This window comes from Urocampus carinirostris, chromosome 17 (genome assembly GCF_059441175.1).
Source record: "Urocampus carinirostris isolate Australia breed hairy pipefish chromosome 17, RoL_Ucar_1.0, whole genome shotgun sequence".
NCBI lineage: Eukaryota > Metazoa > Chordata > Actinopteri > Syngnathiformes > Syngnathidae > Urocampus > Urocampus carinirostris.
Window position 1 is genome coordinate 12306388 of NC_142365.1, and position 21468 is coordinate 12327855.

The window sequence follows — 21468 nt, forward strand, 5'->3', positions numbered from 1 at the left end:
TGGCTGGTCCAAATTGTTCCTGGGAGCGAATAAGCGAATGAGTTGTCTGTCCCTGTGTGCCCTGCGATTGGCTGGCAACCAGTTCAGGGTGTCCCACTGCCCGATGATAGCTGGGATGGGCTCCAGCACCCCCGCGACCCTACTGAGGATAAGCGGTGCAGCTAATGGATGTATGGATGGACTCTGCTGCCCAAACGCCCACCCTGTAGAAATAGTCCTCCGGGATACTCTGGGGTTAATGGACAGCGTACGCTCGGGTGCTGTTCATTTTAAGCGGGAGGAACCGGAAAAAAAGAACCGCCATGCATGACACAAATCTGTTCTCTCGACCCCCGCTCTCAGCATTAGTCGACTGGGGATAATGGTTGGCCAAAACAGTGGAGTACATTTTAACCCAAACATTGAAGTTCATTTTAGGTGGGCCACATCGGCACACCTGAGTGGCCAAAACCTCATCCCCCCACATCCCCACCCACCCCTCAAAAAATGCACCCGAAACTCAGCAGTAGTCATCCGGGGATAATGCATCACGGTCACTCCAGTGCGATTTATCCTAGGACAGGGATGTCAATCAGTTTGGCTCTGGGGTCGGATCCAGACTTTCTGTTCTGAGGCAGGCCGGATTAGTAAAAGAATGTGGAAATAACGGGGAAAACAAAACCCCCGTTCAAACAAACGTCAACGAGGGATAATGAATTGCGAGTATTTTGTAAAATGTTCACATTGTATTCTGAGTTTTGTCTTTCAAAATAAAGCACATTAATGTATTTTTTAACGTGTGACCATTTCCTGAGAATTTAAATGGAATAAGATTAAGTAAAAAATAAAAATAAATACATTAAATTTTACAATGGAAATTTTTCAAAAAGAAAAAAAATAGAAATTATTTCAAATGAATTTTTAAAATGGATAAAATTGAAAAAGATACAAATAAGAAATAAAAAACTAAAAAAAAATATTACTTCTGTTAAAAAAAAAAAAATAAACTGAATAAAAATAAATCAAATAGTTCTAAGTACAAATAAAGTGTGAAAAATAATGTTACATGTTTTGCCACAAGAGCCCTTTTGAATTTTCTAAGAAAAAATAAGCAAATCTACTCACAATTCAAGTTACATTTATTTGTATAGCTCTTAATCACAAAAAGTCTCGAAGGACTGCACGGGCTACAATTACACATCCCCTGATCTGAAACCGGAATGCGGGATATAAACTCAAAAAACCTCAGCATGAGGTAAATAAGAAACCTTGAGAAGGGGCCACATAATCGATAATACCCCTTTCAGGACAACAAATTTGCCTTCTCTTACTAGTGTCCACTCTTCTTTATTAAACCTCTGAGGATTTCTGTTTCCACACCACCACCATGTTCTTATCGCTGAGGGCTACCAGGTACTGGAGGTCGGGGTCCATGGCCACACTGTTTATAGACGGGCCCTTTACCTCGCCGAAACCCTTCCGGACAGGGAAGGGCCACTGGAGCACCTGGGTGAAACAAGAGAAACCTTTACCACCAGCGAGGACATTCCAAGACCCCTTCCGATATCCACTTACCTCTGTTGGCCCAATCGGCTTTTCGGACTTGGCGCTTTCTTTCTCAGGGTCGGGGATGTGGTATGTCCATAACTTGCCTTGGTTGTCACCGCATACCACATATGAGCACCCTTAAAAGTTATTCCCAAACAGATTTTTTGTTTCAATTAGGCACAGAATATGTCCCAACAATTATGCATGCGATATGTTGCAAATTATTCACGTGAAATGCAATCAAATCGATCAATCGAAAATCATCGAGGGAATTGAACCCAGGTAGCAGCGGTGAAAGCACCGACACTTAACCACTATTTATAAGAATTGGGGGGGGGGGGTTGGTGGGAGATGAAGCCAAATGTCGATATTATCAATATTGAGCATGTACTTGGATCGGCTTACCTTCGCTTACTCGATCTCAAGTTGATATTGACTTCAAAATACCGCATTTAAAACACAGAAGAAACCTGCATTGTTTTTACCCGCATACACATTAATTCTGGAAAAAATTGATAGGGAGTTAATTTTGCAATTTGAAGCCCTGATTTTTATGCACTGGATATATTTTCTTGTGCGTTGAGATGGTCTGGGCATGTGCGAAGCTTTGAGGGATCGATACTGTTGAACTATCATTATAATAATGTTAGTGGGTCGTAATATACACTTACATTATATCTTTCAAATTTGATCCAATTATACTGCTACTGCTATCTGCTCTAGTCAAGTCAAGTCAAGTTTATTTGTGACGCCCTTAATCACAAGGAGTCTCAAAGGGCTGCACAGACCACAGACTGTTATTACACCATCCCCTGATCTAAAACCCACATGGGGCAAGGAAAAACTCAAAACCCTCAACATAAGGAAAATGAAGAAACCTTGAGAAGGGACCGCACATGACAACGCCATACAAACGTATCGCATGACAACGCCATACAAACTAATGACAGCTGCTGTTAATCACGAGGGGAAAAAAAATGCAATGGCCAAGTGAAGCCATCAGAGCAGGCCTTTTGGCGTCATTTTTAGGCAAACTTATTCTTCTTCTTTATTTTATATATATCATATATGGTTAGTTGGTTGGCATCATTGAGATGTACAGTAATCCCTCGTTATCCAGGGTGGGTGCGTTCCAAAAACGTTAGTCAAAACCTGTCAAGTAGAACTATTTGTATGTTTATTCATTAAAAACGCCAAAACAAACCTAATTTACAGCTCAAGTATTTTTTTAACAAATAAAACGTTGGTTAGTTAAATCCCTCAACCACTAGGGTCGTAGGGGCACTATCTCCTGTGGTGTGCCTTGGGCAAGTAAACCCTGGTGGCGCCCAGCCCTCTCCAGACCTGAGATCGAACCTCCTGTGTAGAGTCATCTGTATCGCTAGTGGTCTAGGGGGTAGGTTTTGAGGCTCTCACAGCCGCAATCCAGGTTCGATTCCCATTGCATACAGTGTTTTGCGGTTTTTCTACAATGAGATATACTGTAATGGTATCAAACGTGTGAAAGTTGTACATGTGATTAGTGTAGTTTTAATTAAATGCGCCTTATATTCCGGTTGCGCAGTATAGTGTGTAAAATATGGTAATACACATTACCACTTCTTCAAATGTTCTCCAGTTAATTGTTTACTTATGATAAGTAAACAGGTAACCTGTCCCGGGGGAGGATAAATAACGAGTGGTGTTGTAACATGAACATTGGTCCACGATGAATAAATAGTAAGAATGAACTATTTCAAAAAAGTTTTTTTCCCCTTCACCACCACAAATGAAAGCAGGGGAATATATGGCTCGCGGGCCAGATGTGGCTCTTTTTATGAAAACATCTGGCTCGGAGATAAAATGAGGGCCATTGTTTTCTTTTCTGTGACTTTCCAATTTTAATGCATGCAAAACCGAAGCTACACAGTCTGGCGCATATACAGTCCAAAATATATACGGCCAAGTTCAAACAGCAGTTTACGTTTTGGCTGTACATTTCTAAGGAATCCTTTATATAGAAGCTCATTAAACAATTTATGTCCACTGTTGAGACACTATGATGAAAACCCACAGGACAAACTGTAAACATCCGAAAATACCAGCCAAACCCAGGGCAATTTGATTTGGTGAGCAATAGGGGTTGGCGGATCCCTGCACACGTAGCGCATTGCTCTAAATACATCCGAATCCTTCTCATTTGTAGTATTTGTCTTTCCCCCGCCTCGCCCGCACTGAAAAATGTGTTAAGCATTGCTGTTTTGCGCATCCACTAATATCTAGAGCTAATTTATTGAAGCTTATAGTCACTGCCATGGGTCAAACTAGGGCAGACAAACATTATTCTCAGAACATTAGGGTGTGAATTTTAAGCAAGGAGGTAGCATCCATATACAACTTTGCGCGGGTCGCACTGACAATTCTTTCATTTTATATGTAGCAATTATTTTTTTCCACAAAACATATATATAAAAGCCGTAAACCCAATTTTCAAAATAACATATATTTGGGGGGGTTAAATCTTTGAATATGATGAACATACCAATATGAAAATTATATATAATAAGCTTAAGAATCTGTCCCTTGTGTAGAGTTAAACATGTCATTGTTATCACTTTTTACTTTGTTTATTTTTTTTACTTATTTTCTCTGTACTTCTGGAGCACTTCTTGTTCCCTTGAAAATTGTTACCGTTGTTTTATGATGGACCAGTCAAACACTAAAAATTGAAACTCTCATGACAATTTTGCTCGTAATGATGCAATGTTCAATAAAAAAAAAGATTTAAAAAATGTAAAACAACATTTTTATAAAACGGTCTTGGCGCCCTCTGCCGGACCAAAGTGGTACTATAACTCTCTGCGTCAATTTTGTGAACTTATTTGCATTGATTTAACGTACTTAGTGGCTTATAAATCACGTGATACAACAAATCAATGATCTAATTAGTTGCCAACTAATTCAACGTTATCGATTAGTTGTAGCAGAGTACTTTTCTGCACTACAAATTTTCTTGCTGGTCTTTCTAAAATGTAAAAAAAAAAATGGACGTGGATTAGGTCATATTCATGGCTGTTTCAGCCTCTGAAAAATCCAGTGTGGTTTATACAAAAACAAAGTTGAGTTTCCTCCTTAAATTTCTGCATGCAGCTTTTAATATCAAGTGCGCTCTGTTGTCGATAATTTACAGCAATATAAAATCGAATAGAAAATGGCCGACATCCGTGTCGATTTGATCCCCATTGGCAATGTGTGTTGCTTACCTGGACAGGTGTTGAGCGCCAGGTAAGGAACGTCCGTTTTGGCCCAGCTCAGCTCGGTAAGCACGACTGCAGGTACGCGTCGGTTTTTGTCGGGGCGCTGAGATCGGGTACGGCTCCAACTCCACAAATAGATGCCGTCGTTGGGGAAGTTCTTGGAGGCTGACAACCACAGAAAATAGAATAAAATTAATTATAATAATGATAATGAATTTACTTGATCTACTCCAGGGGTCACCCACAAGCATCAGGTAGACCAACTGAGTAGCCCGTGGACTGGTTCTGAAAATAGCTCACCAATTGGGCTGCAACAACTAATCGACACAACTGTTTAAAATCGATTATTAAAAGCGTTGGCAACTAATTAGATCATCGATTGGTTGTATCACGTGATTTATGAGCTACTAAGTATGTCAAATCTATGCAAATATGAGTGCACACAATTCTGTCGAACCGCTGAAAGTTGTAGTATCACTTTGGTCCTGCAGAAAAATTAAAAATCAGCTGGGAGATACTTTTTTCTTTCCGGATATTTTAGTTTTCCTACAGCTTGGAAAAATATAGTTTTAAAAAATGAAAAATAAAGTTAAACTAAAAAAATAATATAATATAGGGAACTCAAAGCCTGATTTAAAATAGTTCGATTTAAAAAAATATGAAACTGAAGCGGAATATTTCAATTTTTTTTCACTGTATTTTCTTCTGCATTGGTCGGGTGGATGAGCATCCCTCAGGTTCCTTTCCTCACATGGTTAGTCTGTGCCTTGCCATAATGCTATTTGTCTTATTATTTTCTTTGTATTATTATCTTGGTTTTATCATATTTTAACCATTGTCTGTGTATTTGGTGTTTCGGTTTGTTTTTGTACAGCACTTTGAGTGTCGGCTCATTGCCTGAAAAAAAGTGATTTACAAAAAAATTGATTTTGTGGCTTGGATCAATTCAGCAAGATACTCAAGTGAGAAAAAGGTTGGTTGCCCCCGATCCATATTAATGAACTGTCCATAAATTTACACCATTCAGATCTCCTTACTCACCCACAACGTCATCCGAGAGGAAATGGAGTCCGTCCACAGTGTGGTAGTCAAGCTCCTTGTCCTCCTTCTCATAAACTGGGAACGTGACCTCCAATTCTTTTGACCTTCACAATAAAAGCCATTGCTGACATACTGTATTTCAACAAACAATTAACTCATTCAATGACAAATCTCCATAATACCTTTTTCTTATTTCATAAAAAAAAAAACTATTATGAAGGGTTTGGTGCTGCTCATCAGTAAGTATCAAGCCTCTGAGAATGATCTCAGTGCCAAAGAAATCCCCATGAGTGGCTTTGATCAGATCTTTGGCCACACATTAAGGAAGCCCCGACGTCCTAGTGTTGCTTCCTATATCTGGCAAATGAGTGTGTGTAGGCGGCCCCATATGGCTAGTAGGCGTAGTGAAGCAGTGTGGTAAGAGTTGTGAGATAAAGACAAACAATAGGCGGTTTACGTTTCAAACAGGCTTTTTTCTCGCTAGAAAAAGATGATGAAGTCCCATTGTCATCATCTGGTTAGAGAGGGATGACTTTCGTGCACGTCCGAAAGATCGCAATCACCGTGGTGACTGAAATCGTGTCATCACGTCACTAGAAATATCGAGGACTGAAAAGTTTTGGCAAGGTTCATGCATCATACATGCCCAGGTTTGGCGTTCTAGCAAAAAAAAATTGTTGGGCTCCACCAGGGTTTACTTGCCCAAGTTTTCTTATAAACTATTTACAAAAAACTTAGCAATGTTCAACAGTTGTTTACTAAACAATGGTAAAAGCTTAAAACATTCTTTTATTTCTAATGAAAGATCCGAGGCCTGTTACAGCTACAGAACTAAATTTTGTGCAAGCCTTCAAAAGTGAGGCAAAATGGCAAAAATTGGCAGGCACCAGCTCTTCCCATTTGAGAGAAACGTCTGGCATTGAATGAGTTAAAGGGTAGAAAGTTTCTTCACTGACCTCTTGGTGGCGCTATTGTTAGCGAGCTGTGTGTTGTAGCAGAGCAAGCCGTCTTCACAGGCCGCCAGCAGCTGTGAGTCGGGCATTTTTGGGGGGAGGCAGAGGTGCAACGGGGTGGAGTTGCTCTCTAATGACAGTAACTGCCTGTAAAGGACATATCTGGTATAAAAACACTTTATAACATAGTATTTAGTAGATGCAATACTGTAATCCCTCACTACTTCCTGCTTTTACAGCCTAAGTACTTCCTGGGTTAAAAACATTCCGCTATTCTTTATCCTTGATTGCATATTGCTGAGGGCAGAGACCGACAGAGCACATTTTTGTCGGGCCAAGCGCCCTCCTTTGCAGCGTTGTCCACTAAAAAGTGAACTGTATAGGTGCAGCTGTGACCCATTATCCCCGATAACATACTGCTCTAAGCAGGCACGGTGGCTGTTTTTGCCGTTATTTCAGCCTATAATGAAGTGCACTTTTGTGACCGCAATCCATTATTCCCATTCCTTTATTGCTGCGTCGTCAGAGCCCACTTTCGTAGAGAGAATTGCTGTTTTAGTCCACCTGAAATAAATAAACTGTTGTGGACAGCAATCCATTATCCCATTTAGCATTTTGCTGCAAAGAGGCCAGCCGAGCACACTTTTGTCGGGCCTGGTACGAGTGAGGGCCAGTGATACACGGCACAGCGTGGCAGCAGGAAGGCAGACAAACATGGCGCTGAACTTTTTATTGTTTAATATCTCGTGCATCCATTCAATATGGTTGGTGTAACGTGTAAAGAAGAGCCGAGCATTTTCATTTAAAATAAAAGTGGAATAAGAAAGCTTAATGCGGTTGAGAAAATGGTTGGATTGCTTTTTTACGGCCACTTTTTACCACGGAGGAGGAAGTGGCCTAACTCTTGAAGCTCATCTTCCAAAAGTAAGTTAAACCTAACTTATTTTATCTTTATAGAGCATATTATTGTATGAAATGTTTATTTTTTTTAGTACAAAACATTACAAGTTGCTAAAACATACTTCTATAAACCTTAAACATACAAAATATAGCACTGAAGCAACTTACAAACAAATTCAACTTATGAATTATCGTCCGGAACCTATCTCGTTCATAAGTAGGGAAGCGTCTGTATTAAGCAATTATTTTTGGTGTTTAGGAATGAGTGAGACCCCGGGTAAAAATTGACCCGCTAACAATGGTTAGTGGTGCCAAATACTAACACAACACGAGTGTTAAATATCATGTTTGCTAACTCAAATACTCACACAACGCTATAGTTGTACTTGCTGTCCAAGCCACCGATGTCCCACAGCAATATCTTGTTGTCGTAACAGCCCGCTATGAAAACAAACACAACAAAGTTACCTCTGTTCAAATTTCCTTAAGTTTTACTCAGTCGGGGCTCACTGAAAAGGAAGTTTCCCTGGCGGTGGTTAAAGCGGAGGACCGATATCGCTTTGCGGCTGGCGCGAAATTCCCCGTAAGCGAGATTTCCTCGAGGATGGATCAACTTGACCAGGCCTCGCTTTCCACCCGCTGCCAGGATGCTGCAGGGCTGAGCTGGAGCTCCACCTCCTCTGGACATTAGCACCGTTGACCAGGCCAACGAGAAGAACTCCTGTGATAATCATTTTCAACACTTCATTGGATTGGTTACTATTAGAAAAAATATTTTATAATAGCGGACATAAATGCTTAGAATCTTTCTAACGAGCCCATCTCTCTGGTGTCCGACACATTATAAAGTGGTAAAGAGGTTACACAACTAAGTTGTGCTACTACTTCTATACAAAATCAAAATGTGGTATAATAAGGAACATAATTGCTTCAAATATTTCTAAGAAGTCAAGCTTTTTGGTGCTTTGGGAACATTATGATGAGATAGAGGAGACACTGCAAAGTTGTGCTCGTACTTCTATAGAAAATCCAAATGTATTATAATGAGGGATGAAAATTCTTAGAGTCTTTCCGACAAAGTTCTCTGTTACCTTGTCCATAATATGAAGAGCTATAATGGTACACGACCAAGTTGTGCTACTACTTCTATAGAAAATCTAAACCTATTCCAATGAGGGACATAAATGCTTGGAATCTTTTCAACAAGTCAATACAAAGAGGTTAAGAGGAGATACAACCAAGTTGTGCTCCTACTACGATGGTGAAATATCACTGCACATATTGTGCGACACTGCAGATTTATATTTGCATAGTAACGACATAAAACGAATGTCCTAAAACAGTTTTGGGGCTAAATATTAATTTGGATGGGAAATCTCACAAGTTTTTTTAAAACTAAAAAAATGACAAAAAAATAATAAAAACAATAATAATAATAATAATAATTTCCTATGTATTGTCATTCTTTGTAACAATGTACACAGAACGAAATGTCGATACACCTGACCCGTTGTAGCGAGCCGATGCAGCCGCAGCCAACAGAGGGCGCCGCCATTTACCAATGTTATAAGTCTTAGGTATGACTATGACTAAAACAAAACAAACAAAAAAACGTATTTTGTTTTGCTATTTTTTCAAAATACAAACGGAAATATATACCATAACACCCGTAGTAATAAGAGATCATTTTTATGTTATCATAATTTTAAACAATTAAAAAAAAAACATAGAACAATTGAATATCGTGTGTTTATAATTTTTATTTTAAATATACCATGTACTACATAAAAAAAGTTATTGGTTATTGGGATCTGGAGGCAGTACTATGAGGGAAAACATTCCCTAATAACCATACACTAATTGTAAAAGGATATTTTATGTAATTAAAAAAAACATTATCTATCTATCTAAATTTTTTTTGCTAACATTTTGTTCAGTTGTGATAAGGCAAGGACTTTTTTTTAAAATGCACCGCATCTTCTGGACTATGAGGCGCCTCTAATTATAAGGCGCACCTTCAAAAATAATCTTTTGTGAAAGTTTTTTCCATATATAAGGCGCAACGGACTATAAGGCACGTAAAATTAAAACTACGCCAAGTGTGAGGTTTGCATTTAAAAAAAACTTCAGAAAATAAAATCAATTATTTCATAGAACATAAATATTAGGAAATGATTGTTTCACAACTAAAATTAATTGATTTGTTCATAAACAGTTACCCTATGTTGAAGCATTTAGTTGTAACTGTGCATTTCTGATTTCATTTACCCTGTTTTCGGTTTAGAAGGCGCACTTTCGAATTTCTGGCTAATTTAGGGCTTTTAAAGGGACAGTGTGTAATATCTAGAGCTTCCTAGTGGTGTAAAAACTTTTACACAGTAAAAAAAATTTGATTTGAATACTCCGCTAAAATACATGAACTATCATACTAATGTTAAATTTTATTTTTTAACCCTCACTAAGATCAGCGCCATGTTTGTCTGCCTTCCTGCTGCCACGCTTTGCCATGTATCACTGGCCCTCGCTCGAACCATACACTACAGTGCCATGTAGTGGTCAGATTGTCCACATTGGGGATTTAAGCGCGCATTGTAGTCCAGGAAATACGGGAATAATTTTTCATCAAAGACGCAAAGTTCAAAACACGAAGCACATAGTCATGTCATGGTTATTTGGGATACTATTATGCTCTCAAACCTGTGTTCTTCTCGGCTCTTGGGACAGCATGGTGTAAATTTTCCGATACTATTATGCTCTCAAACCTAAGGAGTTTTTCTTGGCTCTTGGGATCACCAGTAGTTCAGCATGGTGTAAATTTTCCAACCCTATTGTGTATTCTACTAAGCTTTAAAGTATTGCAAAGAATCAAATTCTAACTTTGTCTACAATTTTCATTAAGATGTTAGACAGGTTTTTAATTATTTTCATTCAAGAAAGATCAGACATCTGATCTTTCCGGAATGTTTATTCCATTTCTATATTTTCTTAAGTTGTTTGTTCTTTCTTACACCAAAACAAAGCTATCTTCTATGCATATTTTAACATATAATATATTTCTATACAAACTGATTATTATAGGTAGGTGAAAACAAACCTCTCCCATGACTTTGTACTTCTTCATCACCATGCCGGTCTCGCAGTCAATCACACACAGAGAATCAACGCCGCATGTGGCCACTAGGCGACTTTCTACACGATAATAAAATCAAAGAACACAATGTGGTTTTTGCCTTGGGTGATGACAACACTAGAGAGGATCTGTTCCCAGTACCATAGTTGTTGGGCTGAGGTTGGAAGGCACAAGCCCAAAGCTGAGAGGAGAAATCTTCCGGGTCGTCTTGCTTGCTGTGACACTGCAGGACGTGAAGAGGTTCCAGACGTAGAGGCTACACAACAATCGAAGTCGAAATGTAAGTAAAATGGATTTTTTGGATCGTAAATAGGGATGCACGACTATGGTTATTCCAGCCAATACCGATAAAACCTGCCTCTGGAGACCTATACCAATATATTTTTTTTTTTTAACTTTAAGCCATGGGATTGATTCTGGCCCAACTCTAAAGAAGAGAAGACACACAACCAAATTGTGCAACTACATCTAAAGGATATCAAAATATATTGTAAAGAGCACCAAAAATTCTTATAATCTTTCTAACACGCCAAACTCTACAGTGCCTCGTGCACATTATGACGAGGTAGAGAGAAGACATGACCAAGTTGTGCTTCTACTTGTATAAAAAAAATCAAAAGATATTATCATGGGGGACATAAATGATTTGAATTTTTCTGACATGCTATGCTCTTTGGTTCCTCGCCCACATAATTAGCAGGAATAGAGGCTACATGACCAAGTTGTACTTAATAAATGCTTACAATCTCTCTGGTTCCTCGTACACAGTATGAAGAGGTAGAGAGGAGACACGGCCAACTTGTGCTTCTATATAAAATCATAATATTTTCTAATGCAGTACATAAATGCTTAGAATCTTTCTAACAAACCAAGCTCTCCGGGGTCACACGCATTACAAAGAGATTGAGAGGAGATACGACCAAGTTGCGCTACTACTTCTATAGAAAATCAAAATATATTTTGATAAGGATCATAAATGCTTTGAATCTTTCTAGCGAGCCAGCCTCTCCAGTGCCTCAACCACATTATTAACAGCTATAGAGGCTACACGACCAAATTGTGTTAATACTTCTACAGAATATCAACATATATTAAATTGAGGAACATAAAAGCTTAGAATCTCTCTAACAAGCCAAGATCTCTAGTGCCTTGTACACAATAAGAAGAGGTAAAGAGAAGACACGACCAAGTTGTGCTAGTACTTGTATAGAAAATCTAAATAAATTATAAAGAGGAACATAAATGCTCAGAATCTCTCTAACAGGACAATCTCACGCACATTATGAAGAGGAGACATGAAAAGTTGTGCTTGTAATTAAAAATGTTTTAAAATATATCCAATATGTGACTAATTTTAATTAAAAACAATAAATAATAATAATTCCATTTATTTGCCCCCTTAGAGAAATTTGTTTTCACAGACTGAACCGGGGTGTAGAGTTAGTGCTGTCGCAGCATAGGGTGCGCCAAATGACGTATTTACAGCAGCTGGTATTCCCGGGCGGTCTCCCATCTGGGTACTAACCAGGACCAACTCCGGTTAGCTTCCCGAGATCAAGCGTTTTCAGGGAGTTATGGCTGTAAACAGGTCAAGCGCTCAGGTGCCTCGCGTGCATTGCTGAGAGGTTGAGAGGAGACACGACCAAGTTATGCTACTACTTATATAGAAAAGCTAAATATATTATAATAAGAAATGTAAATGTGGTGAATCTTTCCAACAATTGGTGCCGGCTAATGGGTTATTATAGCGTGGCATCAAGTGATTAATTATTGGGTCTTTTATTTTGTATAGAAAAGATAATCGCCGTGCATCCCTGGTTAGAATACCTTTGTTTTCTTCATGTTCCTCAACGCACCATCCCTCGCCGTTTCTTTCAATGCAATTTTCGTTAAGTTCACCACCAAACGGCTGCGGGTGGCTTCCTTCTTTGGTGCGACGGCAACTTCATCGTTGGCAATCGTCCGTTTTCTGGGGATTAACCTCGATTTTCTGGGGCTGTCCTCGACCGAGGGGGAAGCCGCAGGTTCCGATCGCATTTTTTTCCGAGGAGACGGTCTCGCGTCGTTTTTGGGCACCGGGGTTTTCTTCCTTTTGATGGGTTTTGGGATTTCCTGGGTGATCAGGACAAATACCAATGATGATCCATACACTATCATGACATAACTCTATCCGAATTTTGTATTTTTGTCTTACGTACTTCTATCTTTTCTTCCACCAAAGAGCGAAGATAGTCCCTGGCCATGATTTCCACCTAATATACACAAATAAAGAAAATAATAAAATAAAGATTTGTGGGTTCGTACACCCTTTTCATTGACCAATTCAAACAGTTTCAAGAAAAAATCCAATGTGAGCCAGAAATACTGTATATCTATTTACATATTTTATCTTGCATGTGCATTTATTGAGACATATGGTTTTTATATCTTGAGTAAATCCTGAATATATTTGTTTCGAGACAAAACTCTCTCTAGGTGTTGGGTAGAACAGAATATATAGCTTACATTTTTAGCAGCTGGAAGTTCTTCCCGTCAGAATTTACCATTCAGAAACACTACCTTAATTGTTTGCATTACCCATAATTGATTGGCCTGTTAAGGCGAGTATGTACCTGTCCTCTTAGGTGCAAGCTGTCAAGGGCGATAATACTATAGGACAATGCCATACAAACTAATGCCAGCTGCCGTTGCAATGCAATGGCAACATGAAGCCCCCAGACAACACTGTCGGCTACATTTTTAAGCAGACTTGTTGAAAAAACATGGACAAAATTTCAAGCATTTACAAGCACTTCGCCCAAAGTACAAGCACTTATCAATCCTTGATATGGATTATTTTTTTATTTCTCTTTACAAATAAGCAAAAAATATTGAAACGAGAAAAAATATAGAGTAAGCGAAGGAAATTTGACCCAAAAATATATAAATATTCTTCTAATTTTCCGATGCATTTTTGTCTCATTTTCTACCCAACTTTTGTGGCGTATGCACAAGTGCTAATGCTTTATCTGCTGTTCATACATTACACACCACATATGTGTGAGTTCATGAGAGAATTTTAAAACATTATTAACTCTGTGGTTGATGTTAAATGTGTTATTCCGTAAATCAGTTTTATAAGTATTATTAATATTTTTTAATTTGATTTTCCCTTCCCCAATTTCAACTGGGCTTATTGGCAGTCTGCTATTGTTAACATTGAGGCAACACTATTGTTCGTAAAAAAATAAGAAAAAATATATACTTCAAATCAGCAAAGACATAAGTAAAAGAAAAAATATTTTTGACTTAAAATTATCATAACATTTCATATTTTTACAATTTATTTTTGTCTCATTTTTTTTTACTCCACTTTTGCAGCATATGAACAGGTACTAGAGCTCCCTCTGTTGGCGAGGCATAATATAGCACAATTTAACAACATAGGAGCACTTTTTTAAACCTTTCCTTTGGTTACTTGAAATCAACAAAAAAGTATGATTACGAAATAGTTTTACATTCTTAGTTAACTGAGTAATGTACGTCTTTCATCATTTTTCACTCAAGTTTCGGGTGTATACACAAGTACTATGGCACCATCTGCTGGTCAGATACTAAATAGCACAGGTCAATATTTGTAAGTTTATAGGAGGCGTATTTTTTTTTACATTCCACCCATTACTTTGGTCTAAAAAATGAGAAAAACAATGAAAGAAGCAACAACAAAAATCACTTTAGCAAATCAAGCAGAGATACGTCACAATTTTGACTATTCACCGCTGGCAACAGTATACCCTTAGGTGAAAATATATAACTTCTCAAATCAAATAGATAGATAGATAGATAGATCGATACTTTATTCATCCCCTAAGGGAAATTCACATTTCCAGCAGCATCCCTGAGCTGAGAACAGTACAATAATAAAGCCAAAAGAATACAATATACAAATAATATATGTAATATATATAAATATATATATAAATATATATGTAATATATATAAATAATATGTCATCAAGGGACCACATGTCAACATCCACCATTACCTTCCATTTTGTGAAGTCGCTGACCGAGCTGGGTCCATATTTCACCTTTTGCCGCGCTTCATCAACAAAATTCTCTTCTAGGTCTGTCATTTTTTCTGGGTCTGAAGATTCTGGGAGACTGTAGCTTCTACCCCACAAGGCAATCAGCTACAAAACACTTCATCAGTAGGCTCTTTCAACTTGGCTGTACACTTAAAGGGACCGTGTGTAATATTTGACCGCTAATAGTGGCTCTATTGTCTAGTGCACCTTAAAAATGAGTGCTAAAAACACAAGGTAGATCGCAAGCTATGGAGACTCAAATAAAGTATTTTTCTTGTCATTTTTGCCAAGCCATTTGTGAACAAAAAAGAGAAAAGAGAAAGAAAATAATAAAAAGAATCAACAGAAAGATGGGGAAAAAGAAGCAAACATAAAAAAGTAAAAAGAATAAAGAAAGAAAAGTGAGAAGGAATAAAATAGAAAGAAGGAAAAAAGATAAAGGAAGGAAAAATAAAACATATAAATAAATGAGGGAAAAGGGGGGAAAGAAAGAAAAAGAAAAAAAAAGAAAAAAAAGTAATTTAAAAAGGAGATATAAATCACACAAATAGGAAAAGAAACAGGTGAAAAGGAACAAGGAAGAAAGAAGGGCTAAAAAGAAAAATAGCAAGAAAATTAAAAATAGGTAGGTTTCTTTTTGTTTTTTGTGGTACCTGGAGAAAAAAGAGGAAGATAATAAGGAAAGAAATAAAGGATAAAAAATGAGATATGGAAAGAAGGAAAAATAATACAGGGCACCATAAAGACAAAAATAAAGAAATAAATAATAAAGGAAAAAATAAGGAAAATTAAAGAAAAGGAAAAAAGAGTCAAAAGTCAAACGTTGTGTTATAAGAAAAAGTAAAAAATTAAAAAAATGAAGAGGTTAAATAAAGAATAAAAATAGCAAAAAAAGAAGAAAAATACAGGTGGTAACCTTAGCAACAAGATGGCATACAATCAAGTTTTTTCACCACAAGGAGGTGCTATATTATACACGCTGTCCCTTTAAGCTTAAAAAAACACAACCTACCCTATTCCGAAGGTTCTCCGTGAATACGAAGCGCACGTGATTGGCGGTGCTGGTGATGTCTTTGCCGTTGTAACTTCGCAACTTGGGTAGGAGTGTCATAAGTTTGTAATTGTCACTCACCTCAAAGTAGAAATCGGATCAAAAGCGTTAATGAGCAAAGTATGAAGGGTGAAGGGTAGGGTTTGAATCGAAATTGTATTCTAAATCTTCATTTTGAGCGACTCTCGGTTGGTCCTTACTGTAATATAAAGGTTGTCCTCCATCTTGACCTCCTCCAGACTGGACAGAGAGGCCATGGAGTTGACGTTTTCCATCTGGTTGTCGCTGAGATCCAAGAAGCGCAACTCTGGAAGGTCCAGGTTTTCAGGTAACTCTTGCAGGATGTTCCCGGACAGATCCCATTGCTCCAGGGAACGAAGACGAGACAGCAGTTTTGCCGGTAAGTCGGAACATTTGAGTCCAAGCTTGGAGAGGCTGCAAAAACATTCAAAACTTAGTTTGTGCGATTGAGAAGGACTTTTAATTGATATTAGAGTTGTCGTTTTTTGACGCAAAAAAATAATTCTTGTTGGTGTCATATAGTGGGGAAGATGCTGAAAAAAAACCCCATCTTATTTCGAGACTATAATTCATGCCTCAATTTACACAGGCGAATTGAACAGCAATAGAGGTTATCTATCAAAAACACTACACTTCTCATTCCAAATGAATGGCATCAATACAGTCGTATTCAAAAGTTTGGGCACCCTTGATTTTTTTCAGGATTTTCCTTTATAAATCATGGGTTGTTCGGATCAGCAATTTCAGTTAAATATATCATATGGCAGACAAACACAGTGAATATCTGAGCCCTTTCGTGCTACCTGTGGTATTCCGCAGGGTTGAGTACTTGGCCCCCTTCTTTTCAGCATTTACATGCTTCCATTTGGTGATATTATTCGCAAGTATAATATCAGTTTTCATTGCTATGCAGATGACACTCAACTATATATTCCAATGTAGGAATCTGCCACACTAAACTGTGGAAATTTGGAGGCCTGCCTCACTGAGATAAAAAAATGAATGTCACTCAACTTCTTGCGCCTTAACTCTGCAAAGACCGAAATGTTGGTTATTGGTCCATCTAAATGCCATGACTTGTTCTCAAAAACTGCTCTGAACATTGATAAATGTAATATCACCCAGAGTGACTCAGATAAAAATTAAGGTGTCATATTTGAACCCGATCTGTCCTTTCAAACACACGTTAAGAATATTACTAGAGCAGCTTCCTTCCATCTTCGCAAACTTGCTAAAATTCGTCCTATGCGGTCTCAGTCACATGCGGAGATTATAATTCACGCGTTTGTTACTTCCCGTCTCGATTACTGTAATGCCCTACTCTCCGGTCTCCCGAAGTCCAAAATCAAGAACCTTTAGCTGGTACAAAATGCTGCAGCGAGGCTTTTAACTAAGACAAGAAAGTTTGATTACATTACCCTAGTTTTAGCTAACCTGCATTGGCTCCCTGTTAGCTTAAGATGTGATTTTAAGGTTCTGTTGGAAGTATACAAAATCATGCATGGACTTGCTCCCTCATATCTTTCAGATTTAATTTCCCCATATGTTTTGGGCCGGGCGCCTTTGCTCTGAAAATGCTGGTCTACTAGCGATCCCAAGAGCCAAGAAGAGATCCACAGGTTCGAGATGGTTTTCCATTCGGGCCCCGGTGCTGTGGAATGCTCTGCCCACTGAAATTTGATCTGTAACCTCAGTGGAACTGTTTAAATCTAGGCTTAAAACACACTTCTGGTGTAAAATCTAAAACCGGGTCAGTCAGATAGGAAAAAAAGAGGAAGGCTATCGCTCAGCCAATTCTTTTTACATGGACCAGTGACGCTCGACCAGATCATGCCTCTATGGGCGTGATCATAGATATCTGATACTCTCAGTATTGAGTGACGGTGGTTGAAATAGCTAAACTTGTTAGAAAGCCAAAGAAGTGAAAATTTTGCGTAATGTTCTGTACTTGGGAATGTCCCTCCAATCAGCATAATTACGTACAGTGATAACATTTTATCAATAAATTGCCTTGGATGTTTATATTACATTAAAAACTTCCTGTTATCAGATTTCATTATCCTACATGGTGAAATGGTACTTCCAGAAACCGTACAAAAGAGGACACTGTCGTTCCATCCATTCCAAAGTGAGTTATTTGAAACAAAGAAGGTGGAAGTCATTTTTGTGCTGGGCTTATTTGCTCTACACTGGTCATCCTGGAAGGGGGATGACCTAATGTGCGGTCCCTTCTCAAGGTTTCTTCATTTTCCTCATGTTGAGTTTTCCCTTGCCCTCATGTAGGTTTAAGATCAGGGGATGGTGTAATAATAGTCTGTAGTTTGCAGTACTGTGTAGTCTGTGCAGCCCTTTGAGACGCATTGCGATTAAGGGCTATACAAATAAACATGACTTGACTATTTCCCAACGTAAAGTGAAAATGCCGTATTCTGAATCATTCTTACTTTAGTGTCTTGATCTCCTCGAGACGATTGGTTTTTGGAGACCCTTTCTCAAGTAGAATTTTCTCTGTGATTTTCGTCATTGATCCTGTGGAGATAATGCGAGGAAATTACTCATGAGTGGAATTGAACAAAGAAAAATCTCGTGGTTGAATTCGAATTGTCTTTAAAGCCATTGATATCCACGTGGGTAAATATTGTAGTGCAATAACTTTTAGCAGCAGCAATTAAAAAAAACTTGAAAATATTTTCACGCAACACACTTTTGTAAAGGGAGTGCAGAATTATTAGGCAAGTTGTATTTTTGAGGATTAATTTTATTATTGAACAACAACCATGTTCTTAATGAACCCAAAAGTCTCATTAATATCAAAGCTGAATATTTTGGAAGTTGGAGTGGGGCTTTTTTAGTTTTAGCTATTTTAGGAGGATATCTGTGTGTGCAGGTGACTATTACTGTGCATAATTATTAGGCAACTTAACAAAAAACAAATGTATACCCATTTCAATTATTTATTTTCATCAGGGAAACCAATATAACAGCTCAACATTCACAAATATACATTTCTGACATTCAAAAACAAAACAAAAACAAATCAGTGACCAATATAGCCACCTTTCTTTGCAAGGACACTCAAAAGCCTGCCATCCATGGATTCTGTCAGTGCTTTGATCTGTTCACGATCAACATTGCGTGCAGCAGCAACCACAGCCTCCCAGACACTGTTCAGAGAGGTGTACTGTTTTCTCTCCTTGTAAATCTCACATTTGATGAGGGACCACAGGTTCTCTATGGGGTTCAGATCAGGTGAACAAGGAGGCCATGTCATTAGTTTTTCTTCTTTTAGACCCTTTCTTGCCAGCCACGCTGTGGAGTACTTGGATGCGTGTGATGGAGCGTTGTCCTGCATGAAAATCATGTTTTTCTTGAAGGATGCGGACTTCTTCCTGTACCACTGCTTGAAGAAGGTGTCTTCCAGAAACTGGCAGTAGGACTGGGAGTTGAGCTTGAGTCCATCCTCAACCCGAAAAGGCCCCACAAGCTCATCTTTGATGATACCAGCCCATACCAGTACCCCACCTCCACCTTGCTGGCGTCTGAGGCGAACTGGAGCTCTCTGCCCTTTACCGATCCAGCCACGGGCCCATCCATCTGGCCCATCAAGACTCACTCTCATTTCATCAGTCCATAAAACCTTAGAAAAATCCGTCTTGAGATTTTTCTTGGCCCAGTCTTGACGTTTCAGCTTGTGTGTCTTGTTCAGTGGTGGTCGTTTTTCAGCCTTTCTTACCTTGGCCATGTCTCTGAGTATTGCACACCTTGTGCTTTTGGGCACTCCAGTGATGTTGCAGCTCTGAAATATGGCAAAACTGGTGGCAAGTGGCATCTTGGCAGTTGTACGCTTGACTTTTCTCAGTTCACGGGCAGTTATTTTGCGCCTTGGTTTTTCTACACGCTTCTTGCGACCCTGTTGACTATTTTGAATGTAACGCTTGATTGTTCGATGATCACGCTTCAGAAGCTTGGCAATTTTAAGAGTGCTGCATCCCTCTGCAAGATATCTCACTATTTTTGACTTTTCAGAGCCTGTCAAGTCCCTCTTATGACCCATTTTGCCAAAGGAAAGGAAGTTGCCTAATAATTATGCACACCTGATATAGGGTGTTGATGTCATTAGACCACACCCCTTCTCATTACAGAGATGCACATCACCTGATATGCTTAATTGGTAGTAGGCTTTCGAGCCTATACAGCTTGGAGTAAGACAACATGCATAAAGAGGATGATGTGGTCAAAATACTCATTTGCCTAATAATTCTGCACTCCCTGTATGCAGATGAGTTGAATATCTTTTTAAATAAAAATGCAATTATTTAAAGGGACAGTGTGTAATATGGTACAAAAAAATGTCATTAAACAAAAACACTGATTTGAATACCAAGCAAAAACACAGTATCATGTGGGTGGATTTCCTAAACACTAGGGTCATAGGGGCACGTACGGCCTGGTGTTACCCATCCCATTACCCAGGCCAACATATGTTTCCACATGCTCTCGAACCAGGGACCTTTTTAGTTAGGCGAATGTGCTAACCACTGCACTACGGAAACACATGAACTGCCATAACAACTGTATTTCTTTTATAAGTCAGCGCCTATTTTTTTACCCGGCTTTCTGCTGCCACGCTGTGCCGTGTATCACTGGTTGTCCCTCGTAACAGACAACACAGGGCCATCTAGTGGTGGGACATTACACATTGCGGCTTTAAAGGAGCTGTACAAAATTTGAAACTTTGTTATGATTGCAGCTCATTCCTGACGCGTGAGCAACTTTGTGCAAACTAACTCTTTATGGGTGTTTGGGTTGCCGTTTGGACTCTACGAGAAGAGGGCCTTTTCTGACTTTCACCATTTTCGTGCGGCACCGACAAATAGAAAGTTAAAAAAATGCAGGGGTGAGCATCACGTGACTCTTTAGAGCAGCCCCTGTTCCTCGAGTTGAATGTGTTCCTCCCTGAACATCTCTGATAAAAGTTAAGGAGCAGTGAGAAATAAAGCGTAAGGGGATCTTTCAAATCAGTTGGGCATTGTTACCACTGACTTAATAGAACAAAAATAAATTTTAAACTTTTTAAGGACATCTCAAACAAAGCACCAAACCTTAAGACAACAACAAATATTGCCACATTTTGCCATAAACCCCACACATAAACGTGCACTTAAATTTTTTATGTCTACAAATAACCCTAATATTACAAAATAAATTGGTTTAAACGCTGCATTCACGTAAAATGTAATTCAATTGGATTTGATTTTACTCCGGCCATTTTTTTCTGCCACGTTGTGTAAAAACATAGTAGTAAACACTATTATAATGGGTGATATCTTCCTCTTGTACACCTTATTTAAGATCTACACTAATTCTTCATTTCAATTCCCTCTAATTCAAGATATACAATAACATGTTTGAACAATTAAAATATTGCAGTTTTAATCTTAAAATAACTTACGAGATTTAATCAGCACACGATCGCATCAAAAGAGAAACTTTCCCGGGTGCAAAAACATATACTTCCGGTGGGCGTGGTTTAAAGAGGAAAT

The 21468-nt window shown here is 38.5% G+C and overlaps 1 protein-coding gene across 1 annotated transcript; it reads right to left on the reverse strand.

Moving 5' to 3' along the window:
* Positions 1-1100: 1100 nt before the first annotated feature.
* On the reverse strand, positions 1101-21436 carry lrwd1 (leucine-rich repeats and WD repeat domain containing 1). Its single transcript, XM_088321101.1, has 16 exons — positions 21378-21436; positions 18370-18454; positions 16105-16339; positions 15866-15985; positions 14812-14958; positions 12986-13039; positions 12615-12899; positions 10929-11043; positions 10752-10846; positions 8168-8378; positions 8026-8098; positions 6761-6904; positions 5805-5908; positions 4770-4928; positions 1555-1664; positions 1101-1485 (listed from the first exon to the last, which is right to left on the reverse strand). Exons 2-16 carry the CDS (start codon positions 18447-18449, stop codon positions 1330-1332), a joined length of 2088 nt encoding a protein of 695 aa, XP_088177227.1. The 5' UTR covers positions 18450-18454; positions 21378-21436; the 3' UTR covers positions 1101-1329.
* Between the last annotated feature and the right edge of the window lie 32 nt (positions 21437-21468).

Bases quoted from the DNA above. Each gene is read 5' to 3' on its own strand.
- lrwd1 (XM_088321101.1), bottom strand. From the start codon at position 18,449: ATGACGAAAATCACAGAGAAAATTCTACTTGAGAAAGGGTCTCCAAAA. The intron at 12,900-12,985 runs GTACGTAAGACA...CTGATCACCCAG, and splicing joins TGGTGGAAGAAAAGATAGAA to GAAATCCCAAAACCCATCAA. The intron at 6,905-8,025 runs GTGAGTATTTGA...TGTCCTTTACAG, and splicing joins AAGTACAACTATAGCGTTGT to GCAGTTACTGTCATTAGAGA.